A 24,499-nucleotide genomic window follows, 5' to 3' on the forward strand; every position below is an offset into this window, starting at 1 on the left:
AGGCTATAGCACCCCAAAGCCAGCCTCAAGCTACATACCTCCCCCAGCAAGGCTCCGCCTTCCAAGCTGCTACCCATTGGGGACTGAGTATGAAGAGGCTTAACCACAAACACAGGAGGCCATGGGAGACACTTCACACCCGGAGCACCACAGTGGGTTTCCTTTTTTTTAAATTTTTTTTGTTCATTTTTGTTTATTTATTTGAGAGTGACAGAGAGAGAAAGAGGCAGAGAGAGAGAGAGAGAGAGAGAGAGAGAGAGAGAGAGAGAGAGAGAGAGAGAATGGGCGCGCCAGGGCCTTCAGCCACTGCAAACGAACTCCAGACGCGTGCGCCCCCTTGTGCATCTGGCTAACGTGGGACCTGGGGAACCGAGCCTCGAACCGGGGTCCTTAGGCTTCACAGGCAAGTGCTTAACCGCTAAGCCATCTCTCCAGCCCTTCTTTTTTGTTTTTTTTTCCTTTGAGGTAGAGTCTCGCTCTAGCCAAGGCTGACCTGGAATTCACTATGTAGTCTTAGGCTGGCATCGAACTCACAGCCATCCCCTTCCTCAGCCTCCTGAGTGCTGGAATTAAAGCTGTGTGCTTGAGTAAATCATCAGCCCATAATAGGTACTTAATCAAACCTGGCAGAACTTGGAGCAAGGGCATGTGAGAATGAATATAAAACCATTCTCAAAAACAAATGTCTAGATGGCTTAGTGGTTAATGTGCTTACCTGTGAAGACTATGGAACCAGGTTCGATTCTCCAGTACCCACGTAGGCCAGATATGCAGGGTGGCACATGCACCTGGAGTTTGTTTTCAGTGACTGGAGGCCCTGGCACACCCATTCTCTCTCTCTCTCTCTCAAATAAATAAATAAATAGTCTATTGATGGAAGTGGCAGAACTAATGAATAAAAAAAAAAAAAAGGCAATCAGCCTAAGTGGTAGAGTATTTCAGAGATTTAGAGGTTTGCCTGACACTATCTCCTTTTTCCTTCTCAATTTTTTTTTTAAAAATACATTTTATTTATTTATTTGAGAGAGAGAAAGAGGCAGAGAGATGCCTCCAGCCACTACACACGAACTCCAGAAGCACGCTTCCCTTTGTGCATCTGGCTGGCTTACGTGGGTCCTAGAGATTTGAACCGGGATCCTTTGGCTTTGCAGGCAGACGCCTTAACTGATAAGCCATCTCTCCAGGCCCATCCTTCTCAATTTTTAAACAGAATTATTTATTTGTAATGAAGAGAAGGACAGAGAGAGAGAGTGAGAATGAATGGATGTGGTGCCAGGGCCTCGTGCTGATTCAAAGGAACTCCAGATGCATGTGCCACTTTGTGCATCTGGCTTTATGTGGGTACTAGGGAATCGGCCCCAGGTCATTAGGCTTTGCAGGCAAGTGCCTTAACTGCTGAGCTATCTCTCCAGCTCCTCAATTTTTTTGAGGAAGGGTCTCACTGTAGCCCAAGCTGACCTGGAACTCATTCTGTAGCCCAGGCTGGCCTCAAAGTCACAGCAATCCTCCCATCTCAGCCTCCCTAGTACTAAGATTCAAGGCGTGTGCCACCATGCCTGGCTTCTTCCTCAAATTTAAGACAATGCTGAAAGGCCATCAAAAGAAAGCATGTTTTTTGTTTTGTTTTGTTTTTCGAGGTAAGGTCTCACTCTAGCTCAGGCTGACCTGGAATTCACTATGTAGTCTCAGGGTGGCCTTGAAGTCACTGCAATCCTCCTACCTCTGCTTCCTGAGTGCTGGGATTAAAGGCGTGCACAACCATGCCCGGCAAACAAAGCTTTTTTTTTTTTTTTTTTTTTTGGTGTTTCGAGGTAGGGTCTTTTTTTTTTTTTTTTAAAGTTTTTTGGTTCATTTTTTATTTATTTATTTGAGAGCGACAGACACAGAGAGAAAGACACATAGAGGGAAAGAGAAAGAATGGGCGCGCCAGGGCTTCCAGCCTCTGCAAACGAACTCCAGACGCGTGCGCCCCCTTGTGCATCTGGCTAACGTGGGACCTGGGGAACCGAGCCTCGAACCGGGGTCCTTAGGCTTCACAGGCAAGCGCTTAACCGCTAAGCCATCTCTCCAGCCCAAACAAAGCATTTTTTGTCTTGTATTTTTTTATTATAGAGAGAGAGGGGGAGAGGGAGAGAAATGGTGCACCAGGGCCTCCAGCCCCTGAAATTGAACTTCAGACATGGGCGCCATCTTGTGTGCATGTGTGACCTTGTGTGCATGTGTGACCTTGTGTGCATGTGTGACCTTGTGTGCTTGCATCGCTTTGTGCATCTGGCTTACGTGGGATCTGAAGAGTCAAACATGAGTCCTTAGACTTTGCAGGCAAGTGCCTTAACCGCTGAGCCATTTCTCCAGCCCAAGGGAAGTTTGCCTGTCTGCTGTCCATCCATCCTTCTTCCCTCCCTCCCTCCCTTCTTTTTTTTTTTTTTTTGAGGTAGGGTCTCATTCTAGCCCAGGATGACCTGGAATTCACTACAGATTCTCAGGGTGACCTTGAACTCATGGCAATCCTCCTACCTCTGCGTCCCAAGTGCTTCAATTAAAGGTGTGTGCCACCCCACCAGGCCTTTTTTTCTTTTTTGAAGTAGGGTCTCACTCCAGGCTGACCTGAAACCCATTATGTAGTCTCAGGGTGGCCTCAAACTCTCAAAGATCCTTCTACCTCTGCCTCCCTAGTGCTGGGATTAAAGGCGTGCACCACCATGCCCAGCAAGGGAAGCATTCTTTAAAGAGTGCCCCCGTAACCCACGTGTACACTCACAAGCTCTCCTATTCTCTGAGTTTTCTTCGAGTCCCTGTCTGATGTCCGCATTGGCTAATGAGTCCACACCCAGCCCTGTATTTTCAGCACTCCACTTGGTCCTCACTGCTTGGTGGCAGGAAGCTGTCCTCCCAGCCTTTGCTCTGACTTGTTTTGCCCAGGTAAGGATGGCCCAGCAGCTAAGTGTCTTCCTCAGTGTTGTCCCACATGGGAGTCGGCAGAGCTGGCTTCTGTGCTGTGGTCTGAGTGTAGTGATGACCCCTGAGACCAGACAGCTCGGGTGAAGTCCTGAAGCTTTCTTTACCAGCTAGAGCTGTCCAGCCTGTGAGGCCATCTGTGAAATGAGGGACACAGCTCTCCAGGGAGCCGTGCGAACGAATGCTGTCATTTTGAAACTTAGTGGGGAGTGCATTTTAGTAGCCTGGGAGGCTGTGTGGTTTTCTAAAAAAAACCCTCACGTTAAACATGTGTCACATGGAGCATGCCTTTCCGCCACACTCAGGCATCAGGATGGGCAGCAGTACACACATCCACATGTGCGTGACCATCACCCCATCCATGCCTACAGCCTCCTCACCATCCAAAGGCAAAACTGCCCTGTTCAATAACTTTTCACCCCCTCCCTGGTGCCACCAGTCTCCTTTCTCTCTGTGAATTTCATTATTCCTGGCACCTCCACAGAAGTGGAGTCATACAATCTGTGTCCTTTTGTGACTGGCTACCTCCACTTAGCACACTGTCTTCAAGGTTCAGTCATATTGTCCTACGTGCCAGAATTGTTTAAAGGCTTGGTTGACAGCTTGTGGTGTTACTGGGGGCAGTGGGACCTGTAAGAGGTGGGCATCAGTGGGAAGAAGTAAGGTCACAGTAGGGGCAGTGTCACCCTTTTTTTTTTCATTTTTTTGAGGTAGGGTCTCACTCTAGTCCAGGCTGACCTGGAATTCACTATGTAGTCTCAGGGTGGCCTCAAACTCACAGTGACCCTCCTACCTCTGGCTCCCAAGTGCTGGGATTAAAGGTGTGTGCCACCATGCCCAGCTGGCTGTGCATTCTTTTTTTTTTTTTTTTTTGTTTTTTTTTTGAGGTAGGGTCTCACTCTGGTCCAGGCTGACCTGGAATTAACTGTCATCTCAGGGTGGCCTTGAACTCATGGCAATCCTCCTACCTCTGCCTCCCAAGTGCTGGGATTAAAGGTGTGCGCCACCACGCCCAGCTTTGGTGTCATTCTTTTTTTAAAAAATTTTGTTCATTTTTTATTTATTTTTTTGACAGCAACAGTCAGAGAGAAGGAGAGCCAGAGAGAGAGAGAGAGAGAGAGAGAGGGAGGGAGGGAGGGAGAGAATGGGCGCGCCAGGGCTTCCAGCCACTGCAAACAAACTCCAGATGCGTGCGCCCCCTTGTGCATCTGGCTAACCTGGGTCCTGGGGCACCGAGCCTCGAACCGGGGTCCTTAGGCTTCACAGGCAAGCGCTTAACCGCTAAGCCATCCCTCCAGCCCTGGTGTCATTCTTTATAGGGGGCATTGAGCCCCTGCCCCTTTCTGCCTCTCTCGGCATACTGACCATCATGAGTGACCTCCTTTATCAGGGCTCCCACCACGATGTCCTGGACTGTCACAGGCCAAAGCTACAGGGCCAGTAACCACAAAACCACAAGACGAAATAAAACTTCCCTTCTTTATTATTTTTTATTTTCTTAAATATGCCTGTCAGAATTCATTCTTCCCCAAATCTTTCAGGTATTATGACCAATGGGACTCTTTTTTAAAAAAATATTTTGTTCATTTATTTGAGAGAGAGAGAGAAAAACAAAAAAGAAAAAAAGAGTGAGAGAGAGAAAGAGACAGATTGGATGTGCCAGAGCCTTCTAACCACTGCAAACAAACTCCAGACACATGTGCCACCTTGTGCATCTGGCCACTTTGTGCATTTGGCTCCTTCTTGGGGACTGAGGAATTGAATGTGGGTCCTTTGGCTTTGCAGGCAAGTACCTTAAGTGCTAAATCATCTCGCCAGCCCCTTTCCCTCCTCTTAAGTTGATTGCCTTGGTATTTTGCCACAGGAGCAGAGTGCTGACTAACAGATGGAAATGTTTCCTCTCTGGGCTGTCTGATGTAGTAGCCAAGAGGCCAATGAGCAGCTGTGACTGACAAATGGATTTTAGATTTGTATTTAATTTCAATAACAAAAAGTCCCACTTAAAGGGCCTCATGTGACTAGTGACTACCATAGAGACAGTGCGAGGTGAACGGTAATTAATATTCACCTTCCTCTAAGCCATATTCAGTTTTCTTCTTTTGCATTTTATGCGTACATGCGTGCATGCACATGTGTGTATGGACCAGAGCCTCTTGCTGCTACAAAAGAACACCAGACACACACGCCACTTTTCTGCATCTGGCTTTTGTGGGCAGTTTGGGAATTGAACTGGGGCCAGCAGGCTTTGCAAGAAAGTATCTTTTTTTTTTTTTTCCCCCAAGGTAGGGTCTCGCTCTAGCCCAGGCTGACCTGGAATTCACTATGTAGTTTTAGGGTGGCCTCGAACTCATGGCGATCCTCCTACCTCTGCCTCCCGAGTGCTGGGAGTAAAAGTGTGTGCCACCACGTATAGCGCAAGAAAGTATCTTTAACCACTAAACTGTATCCAGTCTTATTTTAATATTTAAAAAGATATAAAAAAATTACTAAGTTATTTGAGAGACAGAGAGAAAGAGTCAGGCAGAGAGAAGGGGTAGGAGAAGGCGAGAATGGGCGCACCAGGGCCTTCAGCTGCTGTCAACAAACTCCAGACATATGCACCACCTTGTGCATCTGGCTTACGTGGGTCCTGGTGAATCAAACCTGGGTCCTTAGGCTTTGCAGGCAAATGCCTTAACTGCTAAGCCATCTCTCCAGCCCTTATTTTGCTTTCTTTATCACCCTATGAAGAAGGACTCTGATCGACACGGCTGCCATTGGCAGGTCTAGGACTGAGCATCAGCTCTGTGGGACAAGCTCCTAGGCCACAAGCTGCTTCTGCACAGGAAATGTCACCGTTGGCACCGAGAGCTCTTGAAGTAGTCCTTCAGGGATTCCATGCGGGCCACTAGAGGCAGGCTGTCTGCAGCAGAGGGACACAGGCAGTCCTGGAAAAACCCAATCATGGTGGCACAGGCCTACAGTCCCAACTTCTCAGGAGACTGAGGCAAGGGGAACAGAGTTCAAGGCCAGCCTAGGCAACTGGGCGAGAGCCTGTCTCAAAGAGAAGTTCAAACACAGATGTCTGCTCAGTGACAGGAAACGCCAGTGCACTGCTTCATTGCACAGAGCGGGCTTGGGCCTTCAGCCTGGCTGCCAGTCTCTGTCTAGGCCGAGCGCTGCCTTCCCCATTCACTCATTCATTTGGTTTTCAAGGGTTTTACTCTGTAGCCCAGGCTGGCCTGACACTGGTGCTGATCCTCCTGCCTAATCCCCCCGGGAGCTGGGATTCCAGGCATGAGCCGCCACACCTGGTATGGACTCCATTTTCTTTCTTTCTTTTCTTTCTTTCAAATTTTTATTAACAACTTCCATGATTCTAAAAACTATCCCTTGGTAATACCCTCCCTCCCTCCACTTTCCCCTTTGAAACTCCATTCTCCATCATATCCCCTCCACATCTCAAGCCGTCTCTCTTTTATTCTGATGTCATGATCTTTTCCTCCTCTTATGATGTGGTCTTGTGTAGGTACTGTGAGGTCATGGATATCCAGGCCATTTTGTGTCTGGGGGGAGTACATTGTAAGGAGTCCTACCCTTCCTTTGGCTCTTACATTCTTTCTGCCACCTCTTCTGCTGACCTACATTTTCTTGGCTCCACTTCCTTCTTTGGTCTTCTGGCATTTCTTCTGCCCCCTTCCTGCTCACTGGCATGTGGAGAGTACCTTATATGTATGAATGAATGAATGAATGAACACTATGGTCAGACATGTCAAGGAAAGGGCAAACTGTTCTGGGGAGTAGGCCTATGTTTGAGTTTGGATGTACCTGCCCGAAAGCACTATGTTTCTGCTTTAGAAATACTTGGTGAGGGGGGCTGGAGAGATAGCTTAGTGGTTAAGGCATTTGCCTGCAAAGCCAAAGGATCCTGGTTTGATCCTCCAGGACCCACGTAAGCCAAATGCACAAGGGAGCACATGTGTCTGGAGTTTATTTGCAGTGGCTGGATGCCCTGGCATGCCTATTCTCTCTCTCTCTCTCTCTCTCTCTCTCTCTCCACTTTCTCTCTCTCAAATAAATAAATAAATTATATATATATATATATATATACATATATATATACACATATATATATATGAAATACTTGGTGATTATGTGGGAAGATAAATACTGTATCTTCTTAGCTATGTACCATCAATAAGGTAACATTTGGGGGAAGGGAACCCTATTCCATTTACATTGGACGCATCCTCTGATCTGGAAGGTTACATGGGATAGAGCATATGAGGTGGGAGAGGAGGCAGCTAGATAAATGTAGCTGGTGGAGTCTTAGGCCAGGAGTTAGCTAGAGGCTCCTGAGGCACCTTTCCTGCTTGACAGGATTGCCTACAATTGAGAACTCACTGGTTTCTGTCCTCAGAAAAGATGGCAGTAAATGCTGCATTGGGGCTCAGTCAAAAATTATTGTTTTTATTATTATGTGGTTCCACCAAACTTCATTTCTGTTAAGCACTGTCTTCAACTCAGCCATCCATTCCCGGGCCCTGCTTCGATGCCAATTCCTTCTGTTGAGTTCTGATGTACTCTCTAGCATGGGCTCAGCTAAAGGCAGAAAGGACCACTCCCGAGAGGCTGAGTGACCTGTCCAAGAGACACAGCTGATAACAAAGGGCTGGGACCACACACCAGGTTCTCCTGTCCTAAGCCCAGGGCTCTATTCCAACCTCTGTGTTCTCATATGAATAAGACACACGTGGCCAGGTGTCAGTTTATAGCAGCCGGCATGACCACTGGGGTCCAGCTTTTCTAAGACAAGCCAGAAAATGAAGGGGAGGAGCTATCTGCTGGGGACAGCCTTGGTCACCCTCTCACCTTCCTTCAAGGCCTCCCTTTGAATTTTGTCTAACGTCCTGTCCCACCAGAGGGGGCGGCTCTGGACTCCCTAATATCATCTGAGGAAATTAGCACCTAGTATCCAGCCACACAGGCAGGATGCTGGTCCTTTTTTCTGGTCCCGATGGCCTGGTCACATGGCCTCAGATGAGCTTAAAACACTGAGGTGTGCTCCTTGACCCTAAAAGTCACTGTGCTGATCTGCTGAGCCCAGTCCAGAGCCATGGCTGCCACCTTACTCCTCAACTCAGGGACCAGGCACAAAGAAAGCCCAGTGACAGAGCAAGACAAGTTCTCCTTAACTCAGAGGCCCCGGACCCAGCCCCATCCAAAGCCAAGTGCCCTTCGACGTTTCAGTCCCATTCAGCTGACAGCATATTAATTAGCTGATGGGAAAAATCCATCTTGAGTATGGCTCGGTCGTCTGCACACACAATGGCTGGAATAAAACCGCAACTCACTGCTTGAGGGAGGCTAGAGTTGGAGCGAAGCCCAGCTCTGTCTGATTGCAAAGCCCGGAACCTCACTAAACTGGAACCACATCCTCCATTCATCTTTCCACCCATTCTGAGCAGCAGTGCCCGCCTCTCCGCAACCCACCAGCCATTCGCTCTGTGCTTGGCAGCATGCACTGCCCACGTGGTCTCACCACCTTTTAAAAGAATTGAGCGATACCTTCGCATACCACAAAACCCACTTTTTATGTTTCTTAATTAATTTATTTATCCATGTTGAGGGAGAAATTAAGAGTGAGAAAAAGAGAGAGAGAGAGAATGGGCATGCTAGGGCATCCAGCAATTGCAAACGAACTCCAGACACATGCGTCCCTTTGTGCACCTGGCTTATGTGGGTGCTGGGGAACTAAACCTGGGTCCTCAGGCTTTGCAGGCAAGTGTCTTAACCTCTAAGCCATCTCTCCAGCTCAACATCCACCTTTTAAAATTATACCCATCAGGTCGGGTGTGGTGGCACTCACCTTTCATCCCAGCACTAGGGAGGCAGAGATAGGAGGATCACCGTGAGTTCAAGGCCACCCTGAGAATACAGAGTGAATTCCAGGTGAGCCTGCGCTAGAGTGAGACCCTACCTTGAAAAACCAAAAAGGAGGAAAAAAAAAAATGACACCCGTCAGCATTTTCCCAAGGATTCACATGGCTATGCAATCATGGCCACTATCTAATTCTAGAATATTTTCATCACTCCCTGCCCACAACCCAAAAGACTCTTGGTACATATAAGCATGTCTTCGAGTATTAATGATGTGCTTTCTGTCTCTGTGGTTCGCCTCTTGGGGACATGACCACCAAGACAGCAGAGTGGCTAAGAGCGTGGACTTTGGTGTCTCCGCCAAACCTCCAGCCCGAGTTCTGACGCTCTCTAGCATATGACTCAGGCGAATGGTTGAACTCTCTGAGCCTGGGTGTCTTCACCTGTGCAATGTGATAGGCTGTGAGGATTACGGGAGTCACGCTTCTGTATATTTAGTAGAACTGTGCATATGATCAGAAAGGCCAGCTCTTTTTTATTCTTGTCACCCATGTCACTGATGAGGACACTGGTGCAGCGGGGTCAAGGAGTGGGTCCTCAGCCGCACAGCTGGCGGGTGCAGGGGGCCACGTTTCCTGACAGAAACCTCTACTTTTTCTATTATGCTCCACTAACCAAGTCCCTCCTCCACCAAGCCCCGCCCTCCCCACACCCACACCAAGGCTATGTGCCAGATAGGACGTGGAATCATGAAGTCATTCAGTGTGAGGGCGTTGTAGCCCCACGTGGGCTGGGCCTAACTGCCTGGTCCCTGGGGATAGCTGAGCCAAGCCGCCGGGCGGGCAGGGCTGCTCCCAGCTTGACACGGACCCTATGGAATTGCATGGCTTCCTCACTCTGCCCCCCCTGGAACTCCTTAAAGCTGCCCAAAGCTCTGCCTTTGGACAACTTTTTTTTTTAAAAATATGTTTGTTTTGGGCTGGACAGATGGCTTAGTGGTTAAATGCTTGCTGGAAAAGGCAAAGAACCTGGGTTCGATTCCTCAGGACCCATGTAAGCCAGGTACACAAGGTGGCACATATATCTGGAGTATGTATTTGCAGCGGCTGGAGGCCCTGGTGTGCCCATTCTCTCCCTCTCCCCCCCCCCGTGCCTCTCTCCCCCCTCTCTCAAATAAATAAATAAATGAAATATTAAAAATGCTTTTATTTAGTTGCAAGCAGAGAGTGGATAGAAGAGGAACAGACAGAGAGAATGAACACACCAGGACCTCCAGCTGCTGCAAACAACCTCCAGATGCACAGATGCATGCACCACTTTGGTAATGGGTATTTGAAAATGGGCCATTAGGCTTGCAAACAAGCACCTCAACCATTAAGCCATCTCTGCAACACTCTGGACATTATTGAGTTAGGCCAAGCTGGGAAGAAAAAATTTTTAAGTTTTTTTATTTATATGAGAGGGAGTAAGAGAGAAAGAGAGAGAGAAAACAACAACAACAACAAAAACAAATGAATGGGCACATTAGGGTCTCTTGCCACTACACACAAATTGCAGCTGAATGCATTACTTTGTGCCGCTGGCTTTATATGTGTACTGGGGAATTGAACCTGTGTCATTAGGCTTTGTAAGAAAGAGCCTTTAACCATTGAGCCATCTCTCCAGCCTAAACCTGATTTTTAAAAATGTTAAGTATTTTATTTATTTATTTATTTATTTATTTATTTAAGAGAGAGAGAGAGAGAGAGAGAGAGAATGGGTGTGCCTGGGCCTTCAGACCCTGCAACCAAACTCTAGACACATGAGCCATCTTGTGCATCTAGCTTACGTGGGTTCTGGGGAATTGAATGTGAGTCCTCAGGCTTCACAGGCAAGTGCCTTAACCACTAAGCCATCTCTTCAGCCTTGCCAAACCTGATTTTTAAGTGGTGGTAGAAATAAAGTTAAGTCAGAACAGAACATGGGAGGAGTCACAGATCTGGGTCAGGGAAGACCTGTGATGGAGCACTTGCAAAGGAAGTCACCGGGTGCAAGTCACATGTGTGCAGAGGGACAGATGACAGCTAATGCACTGAACAGGGCTCATCTTGCTTCACTGTCACAAGAGATGCATAAGGAAAGCACTGTCATTCTCGTTATGCAGACGAGGAAGCTGAGGCCACAGAAGATCTGACATGGCAAAGCTGAGCTTCGAGCCTGAGTCTATCTTTGGGTTAGGCTGGCATAGGGAGTTCAAGTCACAGTCTTGTCAGGAGCTTCCAGGGCACCCTGCCCGCTTCCTTCTGGAATTTCACCTTCAGGTGGTGATTTCCATACCAGTGTCTTCTGCTTCCCATCACAGCTGACAGGCTGGGGGGGGGGGGAGATTCTTAGCCTAGGACCAAGAGCATCACCAGATTCTTTCTCCTGGAGTTTAGAACTTGCACCCAGGGATCCCAGCTTGCTGACAACAGGGCGGGACAGGGACCGATGGCTGGCAGATATAGGCCAATGGGCCAGTCAAGAGGCTGGCCCAGAGAGGCTGGCAGGAAAATGAAGCTGGCTGGCTGGATGGTTCTGAGGACACAGGACAGATGGCTAGGAGCTGCCAGTGGACACTGGGGCCTTCCAAGACTGGCAGCAGGTTTTTATCCAGGTGCCAAGCAAACTGCTTTGTTCTTCCTGTGACCCTGACCACGGCCCTCCTCGTGAGTCCACTGGCTGCGTGGGCTTGGTTGATGGGGAGACATGGATGTAAGTACCCCTTAGGGCACCAATCACATTATCATTGTTCCCGAGCCTGGCTGTTCCTTCTTGGTGGTGCCAGGTTGGCAAAAGGCCCCTGGCATACACCAAGGCAGAGCTCTGGATGCAGACACTGGCCACCTGGAACATCAGGCTAGCAATGTGCGAAAGCAGTTATGCCCCTGAAGATGCACTGTAAAGTGTCTGTTATCACCAGGCCCGAAGGAAAGGATATGGTAGCCCTTCACGCTACTGTCTGCTCTCACACAGAGGTGTGTCTCCCACTCGGGACACTGGGCCATGCTGGTCGTCACTGCCCCCATGTTTGTCTCTTCCCTCCTGTTCCTGTCATGCCCAGTTTAGATGGCAGCTTATTGATTGATTGATTGATTTCTTAAATAGTATTTATTTTATTTTATTTATTTGTTTGAAAGACAGAGAGACAGAGAGAGAGAGAGAGAGAGGGAGAGAGAATGGGTGCTCCAGGGCCTTCAGCCACTGCAAATGAACTTCAGACACATGCGCTACCTTGTGCATCTGGCTTACACAGGTCCTGGGGAAGTGAATTTGAGTCCTTAGGCTTCACAGGCAAGTGCCTTAACTGCTAAGCCATCTCTCCAGACCCTTAGTTATTCATCATGAATGAGTTCGCTACATTTCAAATAACCAGGTGACTGGCATCTCAATTGTTACACACAGAATGCAACCACTCTTGGCTATACGCCTTGTAGGTGTTAAGAGATACTGGAGAAAGTTGTTAAGATCCCATTACTATCTGGCCCTCTTCTTTCTATAATAAGAAGACACGGGCTTCCAAACATTTTCCAGTCCACATTGTTAGGAACAGATTGGGTTTATGCAGTCAAGAATACCTGCAATACCTACAATGAACATCACCGAGCCTCTGGGAGAAACTGGAATCTCTTTCCCTTGATGTCCACAGTGACCCAAGAAAGCCACTGGCTGTCAAACTGCTCATATATATTTACTGGCAGAGAGATAAGCCCATGATACACAGTGCGATGCTTGCTGGGACTTCTGAGAAGTGACCATTGGTGTTTGAAGGTAAAATGTCCCCATAGGCTCACGTGTTCTGGGGAGGGAAGAACGGATACCCCAGGGCCCCCTACCACCAGGATGCCTCCAGATGCATGTGCTACTTCGGGCATCTGGCTTTACATGGGTACTGGGGAACTGAACCCAGGCCATCGGGTTTTGTAAGCAAGCACTGTTGACTGCTGAGCCATCTCTCCAGCCATTTTGAAGTTGTGGACATAAAAAGCCTGGCCTCTAGAGCCACAGTGGAAGGCAAGTCCAATCACCCCCTTTTCCCACCCCAAATGCTTACCTGCAGGTCGAAGAACTTGCTGTAGCGCCGGTAAATGGCCTCTGTGGAGCCGCTGGACCACGTGACTCGAATGATGTAGACCTGCCGGGAGGGAAGGAGACAGCGGTTAGCCCCAAGGCATGGGACATGGTTTGGACTTGCTCTCCTTCATGTTGGACACTTCATCCCCAGCGAACAGTGTGGGGAGGCCTGACCTTTAAGAAGTCCTTAAATAGCTTAATAACATTCTCTCTGAAGTGGGTCCCCTATCACCAGTGAGTTTGTTATAAAAGTGGGTTCAACCTGCTTGTCTTCTCTCCTTCTCCCTTCCTTCCTCCTGCTGGATGGGTTATGCCCCACAAAGGCCTTTGCCAGATGCCAGCCCCTTGATCCTGGCCTTCCCACACTGTAAGAAATAAATCTCCATTCTTTACCAATTACCCATCTGTGGTATTCTGTTACAGCAATTCAAGTTAGGCTAAGAAAAGCGTCTTTCATCTCTGGGACCTGGCTGGCAGGGGGGAGTCAGACCCAGAAAGTCCTGTGTTTCAATTTCGACTGGGCCAAGGGCCAGATGGACCAGTCCCTTGCTGTCTCCAAGCCTTCAACCCTCCTCAGAAACAGGGGAGTGACAGCCCCCCACCCACTGCGGAGCTGTGCAAGGAGACGCAGAGGACATCCAGCACGTGGCAGTGACAGCCTAGTGTTAGCTTGGGGCAAACTGCTCCTTTCAGCCAGGTCATGATATCTGGCTCCTCACACAGGTCAGCAAGCTAAAGCGCTGGCCCTTCTGTCAACAGAAGCCACCAGAAGCCAGGGAACCTGACGCACTTAATCTCCTCCAGGTCCTGCACACGGAGCCACCGTGCCATTCCCACCAGTGAGGGCCCAGGCACAGTTAAACATCCCCTCTGGGTCCCAGCTTCTCCACCTGTGACGGCGCTAACAGAACCTGCTTCCTCTGCTCCTGGGGACACGTACGGGATCCCGAGGATGGGGACATTCTATCAACCACGGGGCTGCGTCTTCAGCCTTTGTCGCATGTTATGTATGGCACATACAGGAAACAATACACGGGTCAGAAATTTGGGGAAATTGAGGTGCTGGAAGTCAGAGGCACATGTCTCCATGAAGATGCTAACACATGACAGGTTGGATCCCCAGAACCGAGGTAAGCTGGGGGCTGCAGCAAGTGTCTGTAATCCCAGCACACCTACAGCCTCCCAGAAGCCATGAGCCAAATACACAAACAGAGAGGGAGAATGGGTGCACCAGGGCCTCCTGCCACAGCAAACAGACTCCAGATGTGTGTGTCACTTTGTGCATGTGGCTTTATGTGGGTACTGGAGGCTAGATCCAGGCCATCAGGCTTTCTGAGGAACACAAAACATCACAAATGAGTTCACTACATTTCAAACAATAGCCTGGCAAATGAGAGACCCTGTCTTAAATGAAGTGGAAGGTTAAGAGCCAATACCAGAAGCTGTCCTCTGACTTCCACACACATGCTGTGGCACACACATGAATACACACACACACACACACACGCAGTGGGCTACCTTCAGTTGAAAGGTTTGTCCAATCCTGATCACCAGAGTATTTCTCCTAGGGACCCCTTTCCCTACCTTACCCAGACCCTTAGAACCGAAGAGGTATTATCCATACTAATTGGAGAGGTGAACATGTGACCTGAGCTGGGGCAATCAGACAGCCGGTAAAAGTCAGCCTTGGGACTTCAGCTGTAACTCTTCAGAAAAATCAGTTCTCTTTCTCCAAGGCTTCTTGGGGTCACTTAATCACCTTGTGGGCAGGGGCCTTCCTGTGAATGAAGCCACAGTGGGAGTCTTTGGATGAAGTCTGACCTTTATATCTAACTCTGTCTGAAGCAAAATCTACTGACTGCCCCAGTTCCTGGGCTAATAATTACACCTTGGGCCATGGAGGGCTGTGTGTGTAATGATAATAAACATATCTCACTTAATATTCTTTTATTTTTATTTCCAAGATAGGGTGTTCCTCTAGCTCAGGTTGACCGGGAATTCACTATGTAGTCTCAGGGTGGCCTCAAACTAACAGTGATCCTCCTACCTCTGCCTCCCAAGTGCTGGGATTAAAGGCATATGCCACCACACCCAGCTCACTTAATTATTTTATTTGTACATATTTATGGAGTATGGTTTGATAAGTTGATATATGTATACTATGCATAATGATCAAATCCAATTGTGTGATCTATATGGCAGTACTTGAGATTTGATACAGTATGTATGTCTGTCTGTCTGTCTAGTCACACTGGGGACAGAATCCTGGGCCTTGTACATGCTCAGCACACACACTAACACAGAGCTATATTGCCAGATTCTCCTCCCCCCTCTCTCTCTCTATATATATTTATTTTATTATTTATTTATTTATTTTGGTTTTTCGAGGTAGGGTCTCACTCTAGCCCAGGCAGACCTGGAATTTACTATGGAGTCTCAGGGTGGCCTTGAACTCACAGCAACCCCCCTATCTTTGCATCCCAAGTGCTGGGATTAAAGGTGTGCGCCACCATGCCAGGCTCCACTGTATATATTTTAAAAATCGTCTAGGCCTGGAGAAATAACTCAGAGGTTAAAGGCACGTGCTTGCAAAGCCTGATGACCTGCATTTGATTCTCCAGGACCCATGTAAAGCCAAATGCACAGAGCGGTGTGTGCGTCTGGAGTTTATTTGTAGTGGCAGGAGGCCCTGATGTGTCCATACTCACTCTCCTTCTGTCTGTCTCTTTTTTTCTTCTCTTTCTCTTAAATAAAAAAATAAATAAAAATGCTAAAAAAATGCTGTAGAGATGGCTCAGCAGCTAAGGAGCTTGTCTGCAAAGCCTCATGACTCAGCTTTAGTTCCCCAGTACCCACGTAAAGCCAGATGCACAAAGTGGTGCATGCATCTTGGAGTTCATTTGCAGCAGCTGGAGGCCCTGGCATGCCCATTCTTTCTCACTCTCTCTCACTCTCTGCTTGTAGACAAATAAATAAAAATATTAAAAAATATATTCTATTTATCCCTCCAGCTTTTATGTGGAAAATGGTTTGGAGAAAGGCAATGATAAAGAGACTTCTTTTGTCTCTAATAAGAAGTTAAAAGCAGCAAGAGGCCAGGCATAGAGGTGCACGCCTTTAATCCCAGCACTTGGGAAGCTGAGGTAGGAGGACCACCCTGAATTCAAGGCCAGCCTGGGCTACAGAATAAGTTCCAGGTTAGTCTAGGCTAGAGTGAGACCTTGATCCAAAAAACAAAACAAAGCAAAAAGTTGAGAGAAACTGCAGAATTCAGGTATAAGTAATGATTGCACTTTCTGGTTGGGTAAACTGAGGCCTAGACGCTGAAACTACTATATGCTAGGTCCCTGGAGATGTCCAAGCAAAGTTTCGATGACTTTCAAGGACAGTACTCATAAGGAAAAAAAAAACACACAAAAAAGTTAAAAGCGAGATTGTCAATTCATTTCTTACTACCAACACAAAGCACATTCCCATAAGTGGAAAAACTTCTGTTTAAGCAATCCATCCCTGACCTCTGGCTTAAGAACTTCACAGTTCTGCGTCTACAGTGCGAAGCTTGTGCAATAGGCCTAACTGATTTACTGGAATCCACCTCTGGCCAAACCTCGATGTCTTGGGATGGAGGGACGCTCAGTGGTCAAATGCCACCCAGGCCCCTGCAATGGCTGCGTAGAACCATGTGTCACGGAAAACAGCCAAGTGAGGAAAGCCAAGACACTGTCTGAGTCCCTAGATCCGGGCAGACTTCTAGACAATTCCCTGACACAAGACATAACAGTGTGCTACAGTCTGAGTGTAAACTGATCAGCCAAGTCCACACGTGGAGAGCTTCAGTGGTGCAGTCAGTTACCCTGCGGTACTTACGCAGAAGTCCATGTGTCAAAGTGTCATCCCCAGGTTTGGAGGTAATGGGAGGTTTAACGTCACTGGAGAAGCGCCCTTGAAGGGGACCGTTGGATCTGTTCTCAGTCTCTCTGGCTCCTGCCACTGCCATCCAGTGCCCCCACCAGAGAGCCCCAACCCATGGGGCTGCCCAATCTTGGACTTGAACTTTCAAACTACGAGGCAAACTTTATCCCACAGAGACAACTGCCTTCAACTGCTGAGCCATCTCTCAGCCCTGAGGACAGCTTCTTTATGGAACGTTGGCCGTATTCAGACACTGAGCCAAGCATTACACACACACCGTATCATTGATGAGGAAACTGAGTCACGGACACCCCACAGGTGAGGGCTCCTAATCGAGATGTTTCGCAATCTGATCAAGTTGACAGGATGAATCATCACCACCATGATCATCACAGTGAGCACAGAAACAAGGGTGAGGGCCGGCCAGCCTGTCCCTCCAAATGACCTCCCAGGGCTCCACCTTCCCCAGAAAACCCTAAGGGGACACCTGCACATAGTAATATACATGGAGCATAAATCTGTGTGTGCATGAATGTATGATATATATATATATATATTTGCAATAGGGTCTCACTCTAGCCCAGACCTGGAATTCACTATGTGTCTCACAGAGTGGCCTCGAACTCATGGAGATCCTCTGACCTCTACCTCCTGAGGGCTGGGATTAAAGGTATGTCCTCCCATGCCCGACTTGAATGAAGCTTTTCTTTTCTTAAAAATACATTTATTTACTTGAGAGAAAGAGGCAGAGAGAGAGAGAGGGAGAGAATGGGTGTGCCAGGGCCTCCAGCCACAGCAAACAAACTTCAGATGCATGTGCCCTCTTGTGCATCTGGCCTACGTATGTCCTGGAGAGTTGAACTGGGATCCCTTGTCTTTGCAGGCAAACGCCTTAACTGCTAAGCTATCTCTCCAGCCCCTTGAATGAAGCTTTTCTAATGTATGTATGTAAGGTACAGTGTAGCCTTCCTGGCTATGGGGTTTGAAGGAAATGTCTCACTTAGGCTCATGTGTTTGGAATACGCGGTCCCCAGCTGGTGGCAATTGGAAAAGTTGTAGTAGTTTTGGGAGGTGGAGCCTTGCTGGAGGAGGTGTGTCCCTGGGGTGGACCTCGTGGTTTGTTAGTCCAGCCCACTGGGTGTTCACTGCACCACTTCCTTCCTGCTGATGAGGAGACGTGACCTAGGCTTCTTCCTCAGGTCTGTCATACTTTCTCCATCAGGACAGAAACTTCCCCTTGAAGCTGTGGGCTGAAATGAACCCTTTCCTCTCATTAGTTACCGCTGGTTGGGTGTTTTGTCCCAGCCATAGGAAGGTGACTGTGACATCAGTATAGGGTCACTACACTGACCCTCTGGGGCTATTTTAAACAGCAAAATGGCCAACAACAACACCAAAAAAATCTAAGACATAGTACCAAATAGAGCAGGAAAAGGAACTTTGTTTAGAGCAGGCAAGCTGCTGCAAGGGCCAAGCATCCCTCCTCCAACCTCAGCTGGGAACACGCAGCCGTCGGGTGATGAAAATTTCCACCACTCTGTGCATGCCCGTGCCCGCAAAAGTACTGCGGCGTTTGCTTCGGGGCCCCGTTTCAACGAATATTCAAATTCAAAAATATGGAGTCCATGAATAATGAGGATTGGCTGCACTCTATGTAAATGCACATGTGTGTGCAGTGTGATTGTGTAACTATACACGTCAGTGGTTCCCTCAGGGTTGGTAGTAATATTGAAGCCTTATAATTCTAGTCTTTTTTTTTTTTTTTCCTGAGACAGGGTCTCAGTCCAGCTCAGGCTGACCTGGAATTTACTATGTATTCTCAGGGTGGCCTTGAGCTCTCAGTGATCCTCCTACCGCTGCCTCCTGGGTGCTGGGATTAAAGGTATGTGCCATCACACTCTCTCTCTTTTAAATATTTTATTTTGAGAGAGAGAAACAGAGAGAGAGAGAGAGAGAGAGAGAGAGAGAGAGAGAGAGAGAGAGAGAAAGAATGGGCAGGCCAGGGACTGCAGCCACTGCAGTCTCCAGAGGCATGTGCCACCTTGTGCATCTGGCTTATGTGGGTCCTGGGGAATGGAACCGAGGTCCTTTGGCTTTGCAAACAAGTGCCTTTACTGCTAAGCCATCTCTTTAGCCCATAATCCTGTTCTTAACACTACCTTGTATTTTTAGATTTTTTTTTTTTTTCTGGTTTTTCGAGGTAGGGTCTCACTCCAGCTCAGGCTGACCTGTGTAGTCTCAGGGTGGCCTTGAACTCACAGCGATTCTCCTACCTCTGCCTCCCGAATGCTGGGATTAAAGATGTGTGCCACCACACCTGGCTATTTTTAGATTTTTTTAAAACATTATTTTTCTTTATTTAAGAAGGAGAGAAGGAGGTAGATAGAGAAAGAGGATGGGCGCATCAGGGCCTCTAGCCACTGCAAATGAACTCCAGAAACATGCACCACCTCGTGTATCTGGCTTAACATGGGTACTGGGGAATCAAACCTGGTTTCTTGAGCTTCACAAGCAAGTGCCTTAACCACTGAGAAATTTTTCCTGCCCTTTTTAGTTTTTTTTTTTTTCTTCTTTTCTTCTCTTTTTTTTTAATACCATCTAGATGCTCCTTGACTCACAATGGGAAATACTCGAAATAGGAAATGTCCTGAGGCCACCCGGCAGCTCCACAGGCTACTGTGTGTACTGGTGGACTCTTCAGGCCACACATCTAGTACGGCACAAACTTCAAATTCCAAGTATAAAGTCAAATGGCAAGTGGAACTGTCACAAGCCAGTGACTATCTGTATTTTCTTTTAAGCTTTTTCCACTTACTTATTTAGTGTATGTGTGTATATGCATGTTCCTATGTGTACATGTGGAGGTCAGAGGACAACTTTCAGGTGTTCACTGTTGCCTTCAGCATCCTTTGAGGCCAAGTCTCTCATTCACCACTTCATTCCTGGAGCTTTCGAGAAGCTTTTCTGTCCCCACCTCCCTTCTCACTGAATGGACGCCGGGATTTCAGAAGCCTGCACGGCTTCCGGCTGCTACACCGGTTCTGGGGATCCAAACGCAGGGTCTTAGAGTTGCAATGGCAAGTGCTTTAGGCGAGCTAGCTCCCCAGCCCCCACCCTTAGAAAATATTCGTATTTGTTTATTTGAGAGAGAGTGTGTGTGTATGGGTGCACCAAGGTCTCTTGCCACTGCAAACAAATTCCAGATGCATGTGCCACTTGGTGTGTCTGGCTTTATAAGAGTATTGGGGAATCAAATCCAGACTAGCGTGCTTTCCAAGCAAGTGCCTTTAATCATTAAGCCATACATTTCTCCAGCCTGACCTTACCTTTCTTTCTTTCTTTTTTGGTTTTGCAAGGTAGGGTTTCACTGAGGCCCAGGCTGACCTGGAATTCACTATGTAGTCTCAGGGTGGCCTTAAACTCATGGCGTTCCTCCTACCTCTGCCTCCCGAGTGCTGGGATTAAAAGTGTGTGCCACCACGCCTGGCTCCATCTTTCTTTTCTTTTCTTTCTTTTCTTTTCTTTTCTCTTTTTCTTTCCTTTCCTTTTCCTCCCTTTTTTCCTTCCTTCCTTCCTTCCTTCCTTCCTTCCCTACTTTCTTTCTCTCTCTCTCTCTCTCTCTCTCTTTCTTTCTTTCTTTCTTTTTTGGTTTTTCAAGGTAGGGTCTCACTCTAGCCCAGACTGACCTAGAATTCACTATGGAGTCTCAGGGTGGCCTTGAACTCTCAGTGATCCTCCTACCTCTGCCTCCCGAGTGCTGGGATTAAAGGCGTGCACCACCATGCCCGGCTCCATCTTTATTTTCTAATCAGAGAACAAGACTTCACTTTATAGAAAGACTGGAAGAACAGTGTCTCCTCTGAACCCAGGCCAGCATCCTCTCTGCTATCCTACTTGTCCTCAAGGCCACCATGTGCTGGGTATAGCTTCAGCCAGTGCCACAGCAATACTGACTGTGGGGTGGCAGATGCTGGTTCTCACAAGCTGGGGGAGACAACAACAGGATTTGGCTTCTGGGACTTGTGCCTTGGGCTCACTGTCATTTACTTCTTGGAATTTTTGTGTTCCAGCAAAATGGGTTAAGGACGCTGGTCCTTCCCACTTCCCAGGCTGCAGAGAAAAGGAGCTGAATAAAATCTCTAGTCATGGTTAGGATTTCCAGAAAAACATTCTCTGAATGTTGTCTAATACTTTATCCTCACCACCCTTGGCAGGTCCACGCCTAGGCTGATGGGTGGGTGGGGGATTCCAAGTATGTATGACCCTTCCAAAGTCCTAAGTGAACTGATGGGCCTTTTTTCTGCTGGCCCCTTAACCCTGTCCCAGCCATGAAAGGACCCCAGAAGTTACAGACATGCTGCCCCAAGGACAGGCCAGCTGCTGCTACCTGGCCCACAGTGCTGTAATCTCATGGTTTTCTGTGGAGGCCCAAGGGGTGTCCTCCAATCTCACTGCTCTGCTGATCAATTTGGTGGGACTTCCGGGGTGGGCTGAGGACCTGGCTCCAACTCCAGGCTGACAGTAATGATATGGGTGGGGAGATGCACGGGTCACATGATCAAGTCTTCACACTAGGGCCTTGCACTGGCCAGGGATTAATTTCTGTGTTTGTTTTCTTTCCAAGGCAGGGTCTCACTTTAACCCAGGAGGTCCTGGGAGAAGCCCCAGGCTGGCCTCAAACCCATGGGGATTCTCCTACCTCAGCCTCCTGAGTGCTGGGATTAAAGGCATGCACCACCATGCCCAATTGATTTCTAAAATATTTATTTATTTATTTATTTGCATAGAGTGAGAAAAGTGGTGGGGGGAGGGACACAAGGCCTCTTGTTACTGCAAACAAACTCCAGATACACACACCAGTTTGTGTATCTGGCTTTACAAAGGGGTACTGGGGAATTGGACCCAGGCCATCAGGTTTTGTAAATAAGTGCCTCTAACTGCTGCTGAGCCATCTCTCCAGCCTCTGGTTCATTTTTATTTACTTATTATTATTATTTTGTTTCGGTTTTTCGAGGTAGGGTCTCACTCTAGTCCAGGCTGACCTGGCATTCACTCTGTAGTCTCAGGGTGGCCTCGAACTCATGGTGGTCCCCTACCTGTCTCCCAAGTGCCGAGATTAAAGAAGTGCACCATCATGCCTAGTTTTTATTTACTTATTCTTTTTACTTAAAAAATATTTAATTATTTATTTGAGAGAGAGAGAGAGAGAGAAAGAAGGGGAGAGAGGGAGGGGATGCTCTACTTATTCTTTTACATTCTTTACAACATTTGTTGGTCCCCTTTCATAAATGAAGGGCCAATAATCTCAGAGCAGTCCACATTAACCAGGAGGAATTTAACACTCGAGTTTCTTCTTTCTTTTAGTTTCATGTTCTTTTAGTTCTAACAAGTGTTCCCAGTTTTCTATTTATGGTAGGCAGCTAAAGTTTTCCTTTAAAAGTAACTAGAGTGACAAAGAGAACTCATGTATTAGGACTATGCAGTACAGGGAGTTTTCTTTCCCTCTCTCTCTCTCTTTCTCACTCTCTCAAATACACTAATTAAATTGAAAACAAAAACTGGACTACATCATGTCTGAGATCTTAAGCTCTTCCCTGGTTCCTCCTTGCTGGTGGATGATCTGGAAATATCTACAGAAAGGGCTCAAGTGGGATTGGAGCCACAGGGGCAGACAGAATGGTGAGATGGGCAAGATGTAGCTCTGTGATCCACTGGCAGTGTCTGCCACAGGGGCAGATAGAATAGTGAAATGCATGTTAGGCTACATCCAACCTGGACATCCTTCATCTAGATCAATCCCTTCATAAAAAAGGAGACAGAATAGCTTCATTGATGTTACATTTTCACCTGTGGGTTCCTTCTGCTTCAGGGACCTCAAATGTCCTTGTAAGTTCCTTGCGTTCCTCTGGGCTTGCCCAGGGAACTGAAAATCTACACAGCTCTTAGAAGGTCAGCTGTCCAATTGGCCTCCAAGAAGCCCCAGGACCTTATAGTGGCCAAATGGGTGGGCCTGCGGGCTGTCCACCCTGGTTTCCATAGCATCGTGCCACTTTTAGCCCTTCTGAAAGGTGTAATTAGCAGCTTGGAGGCCAAACTGTTAGACACTGGGGCCCAAGGAGCCACAGGTAACTGTTAGTGGAGCCTGTAGACGGGGCCTGGGATCATTGCAGACAGTAGGAGTTTCTGAGACTTTCATGTATGAAAGCCCCCTCTAGGCCACCTTTTATTCTAGAGTTAAGGATAGCAGGCCAGAGAAAGGAGGGACATGTCCAAGCCTACACAGCCAGTGGGGAGGAGGTTTGAAACCAGAAGCCCTCGGAAGGGGCTGGGCTGGGGGGGAGGGGTGGCTCTCCCTCTGGAATGCTGGTCTTGCTCCCAGAACTCAGCCCTTTTTTGCTGGAGGGAGGAGGAAAGACTGCACACTGAGGGGCGGGGGGCTTCGGCTCACAGGCCTCGGCCAAGGATAACGAACAGGACCTGCTTTTCCAAAGCAAGCTTGGGCATCCTCAGCCCTGAAGCTACTCTGCTAAGTGAGCCAGGAGGACAAGAATGAGGGTGCCCAGGGCTGGAGAGGTGGCTTAGGGGTTAAGCGCTTGCCTGTGAAGCCTAAGGACCCCGGTTCGAGGCTCGGTTCCCCAGGTCCCACGTTAGCCAGATGCACAAGGGGGCACACACGTCTGGAGTTCGTTTGCAGTGGCTGGAGGCCCTGGCGCGCCCATTCTCTCTCTCCTCTCTCTCTGCCTCTTTCTCTCTCTGTCTGTTGCTCTCAAATAAATAAAAATGAACAACAAAAAAAAAAAAAAAAAAAAAATGAGGGTGCCCAGAGGCCGGGAAGGGAAAGTGGCAAAGGGGGAGGGAGTTGGTGGAGGGGTCAATGCTACAGTCAGATGGAATGAGTGAGTTCTGGTTTTCTATGGTATCTCGACTATGGTTAACAGCAATTCCCTGTATGTTGCAAACCAGTGACAAGAAAGGCTTTTCAGAGAATAAACACTTCAAGTGAGAGAGACACCAATTACCAATGTGCTCATAACACAGCGATACCAAGTATCAAAATATACTATACCTCATAAATGCATGCAATTAATTTATCAATAAAAATGACTCAAGATGATCCAGATAAGCCCACTTCCTGAGGGGAGCTTTGGGGAGCATGTCTGAGAGCCGTTAGGAATCTTCAGACTTCAGTAGCATCTCTGGAAGGTGGATGGGTGAGATTCCCCCCTTAAACTCTCACCCTGGCTAATGACTGGCTGGGCTCCAGAACCCTGCTTTAGCGGCGGGCTGCCCTGGCCACCGGAACCCAAGGTGGACTGGGTAGTCCTGGGCGAGGGGACTCGGAGAGGGTGAGGCTAGGAGAGAGGGACAGCGAAGAAAGAGGCAGAGAGAGGGGACCCGGGGGACAGAGAAGAAAGAAAAAAGGAAGGAAGGAAGAAAGGAAAAGAATGTAGGAGGAAGTGGTAGAAAGAAAGAAAAGACAGGGAAGAAAGGGCAGAGGACCAGAGAGCAAGGGAGTGAGCTAGTTGGTAGTTGGCAAGCTCAGGCCTGAACTAATAGGAAACATGATCGCGCATCTCCTCCAGAGACCCCAAGTTCCATTTGGTTCCAATCTGCCGACTCTCTCCAGCTGTCTGCTCAACATCTGGCCTATGTAGGTCACTGCCTCCAGCCCTCTTTG

The 24,499-nt window shown here is 48.1% G+C and overlaps 1 protein-coding gene across 4 annotated transcripts in view; it reads right to left on the bottom strand.

Annotated features, from left to right (window-relative positions):
* Positions 1-24,499, bottom strand: part of Sh3pxd2b (SH3 and PX domains 2B) — a 107,168-nt gene that overhangs the window by 62,417 nt on the left and 20,252 nt on the right. For all 4 annotated transcript variants that reach the window (XM_045151544.1, XM_045151542.1, XM_045151545.1 and 1 more), the window contains exon 2: positions 12,890-12,970. In XM_045151544.1, coding sequence (XP_045007479.1) covers positions 12,890-12,970 — 81 coding nt within the window. The remainder of the gene's footprint in view (positions 1-12,889; positions 12,971-24,499) is intronic.

The sequence above is a fragment of the Jaculus jaculus genome, chromosome 6 (genome assembly GCF_020740685.1).
Source record: "Jaculus jaculus isolate mJacJac1 chromosome 6, mJacJac1.mat.Y.cur, whole genome shotgun sequence".
Lineage (NCBI taxonomy): Eukaryota > Metazoa > Chordata > Mammalia > Rodentia > Dipodidae > Jaculus > Jaculus jaculus.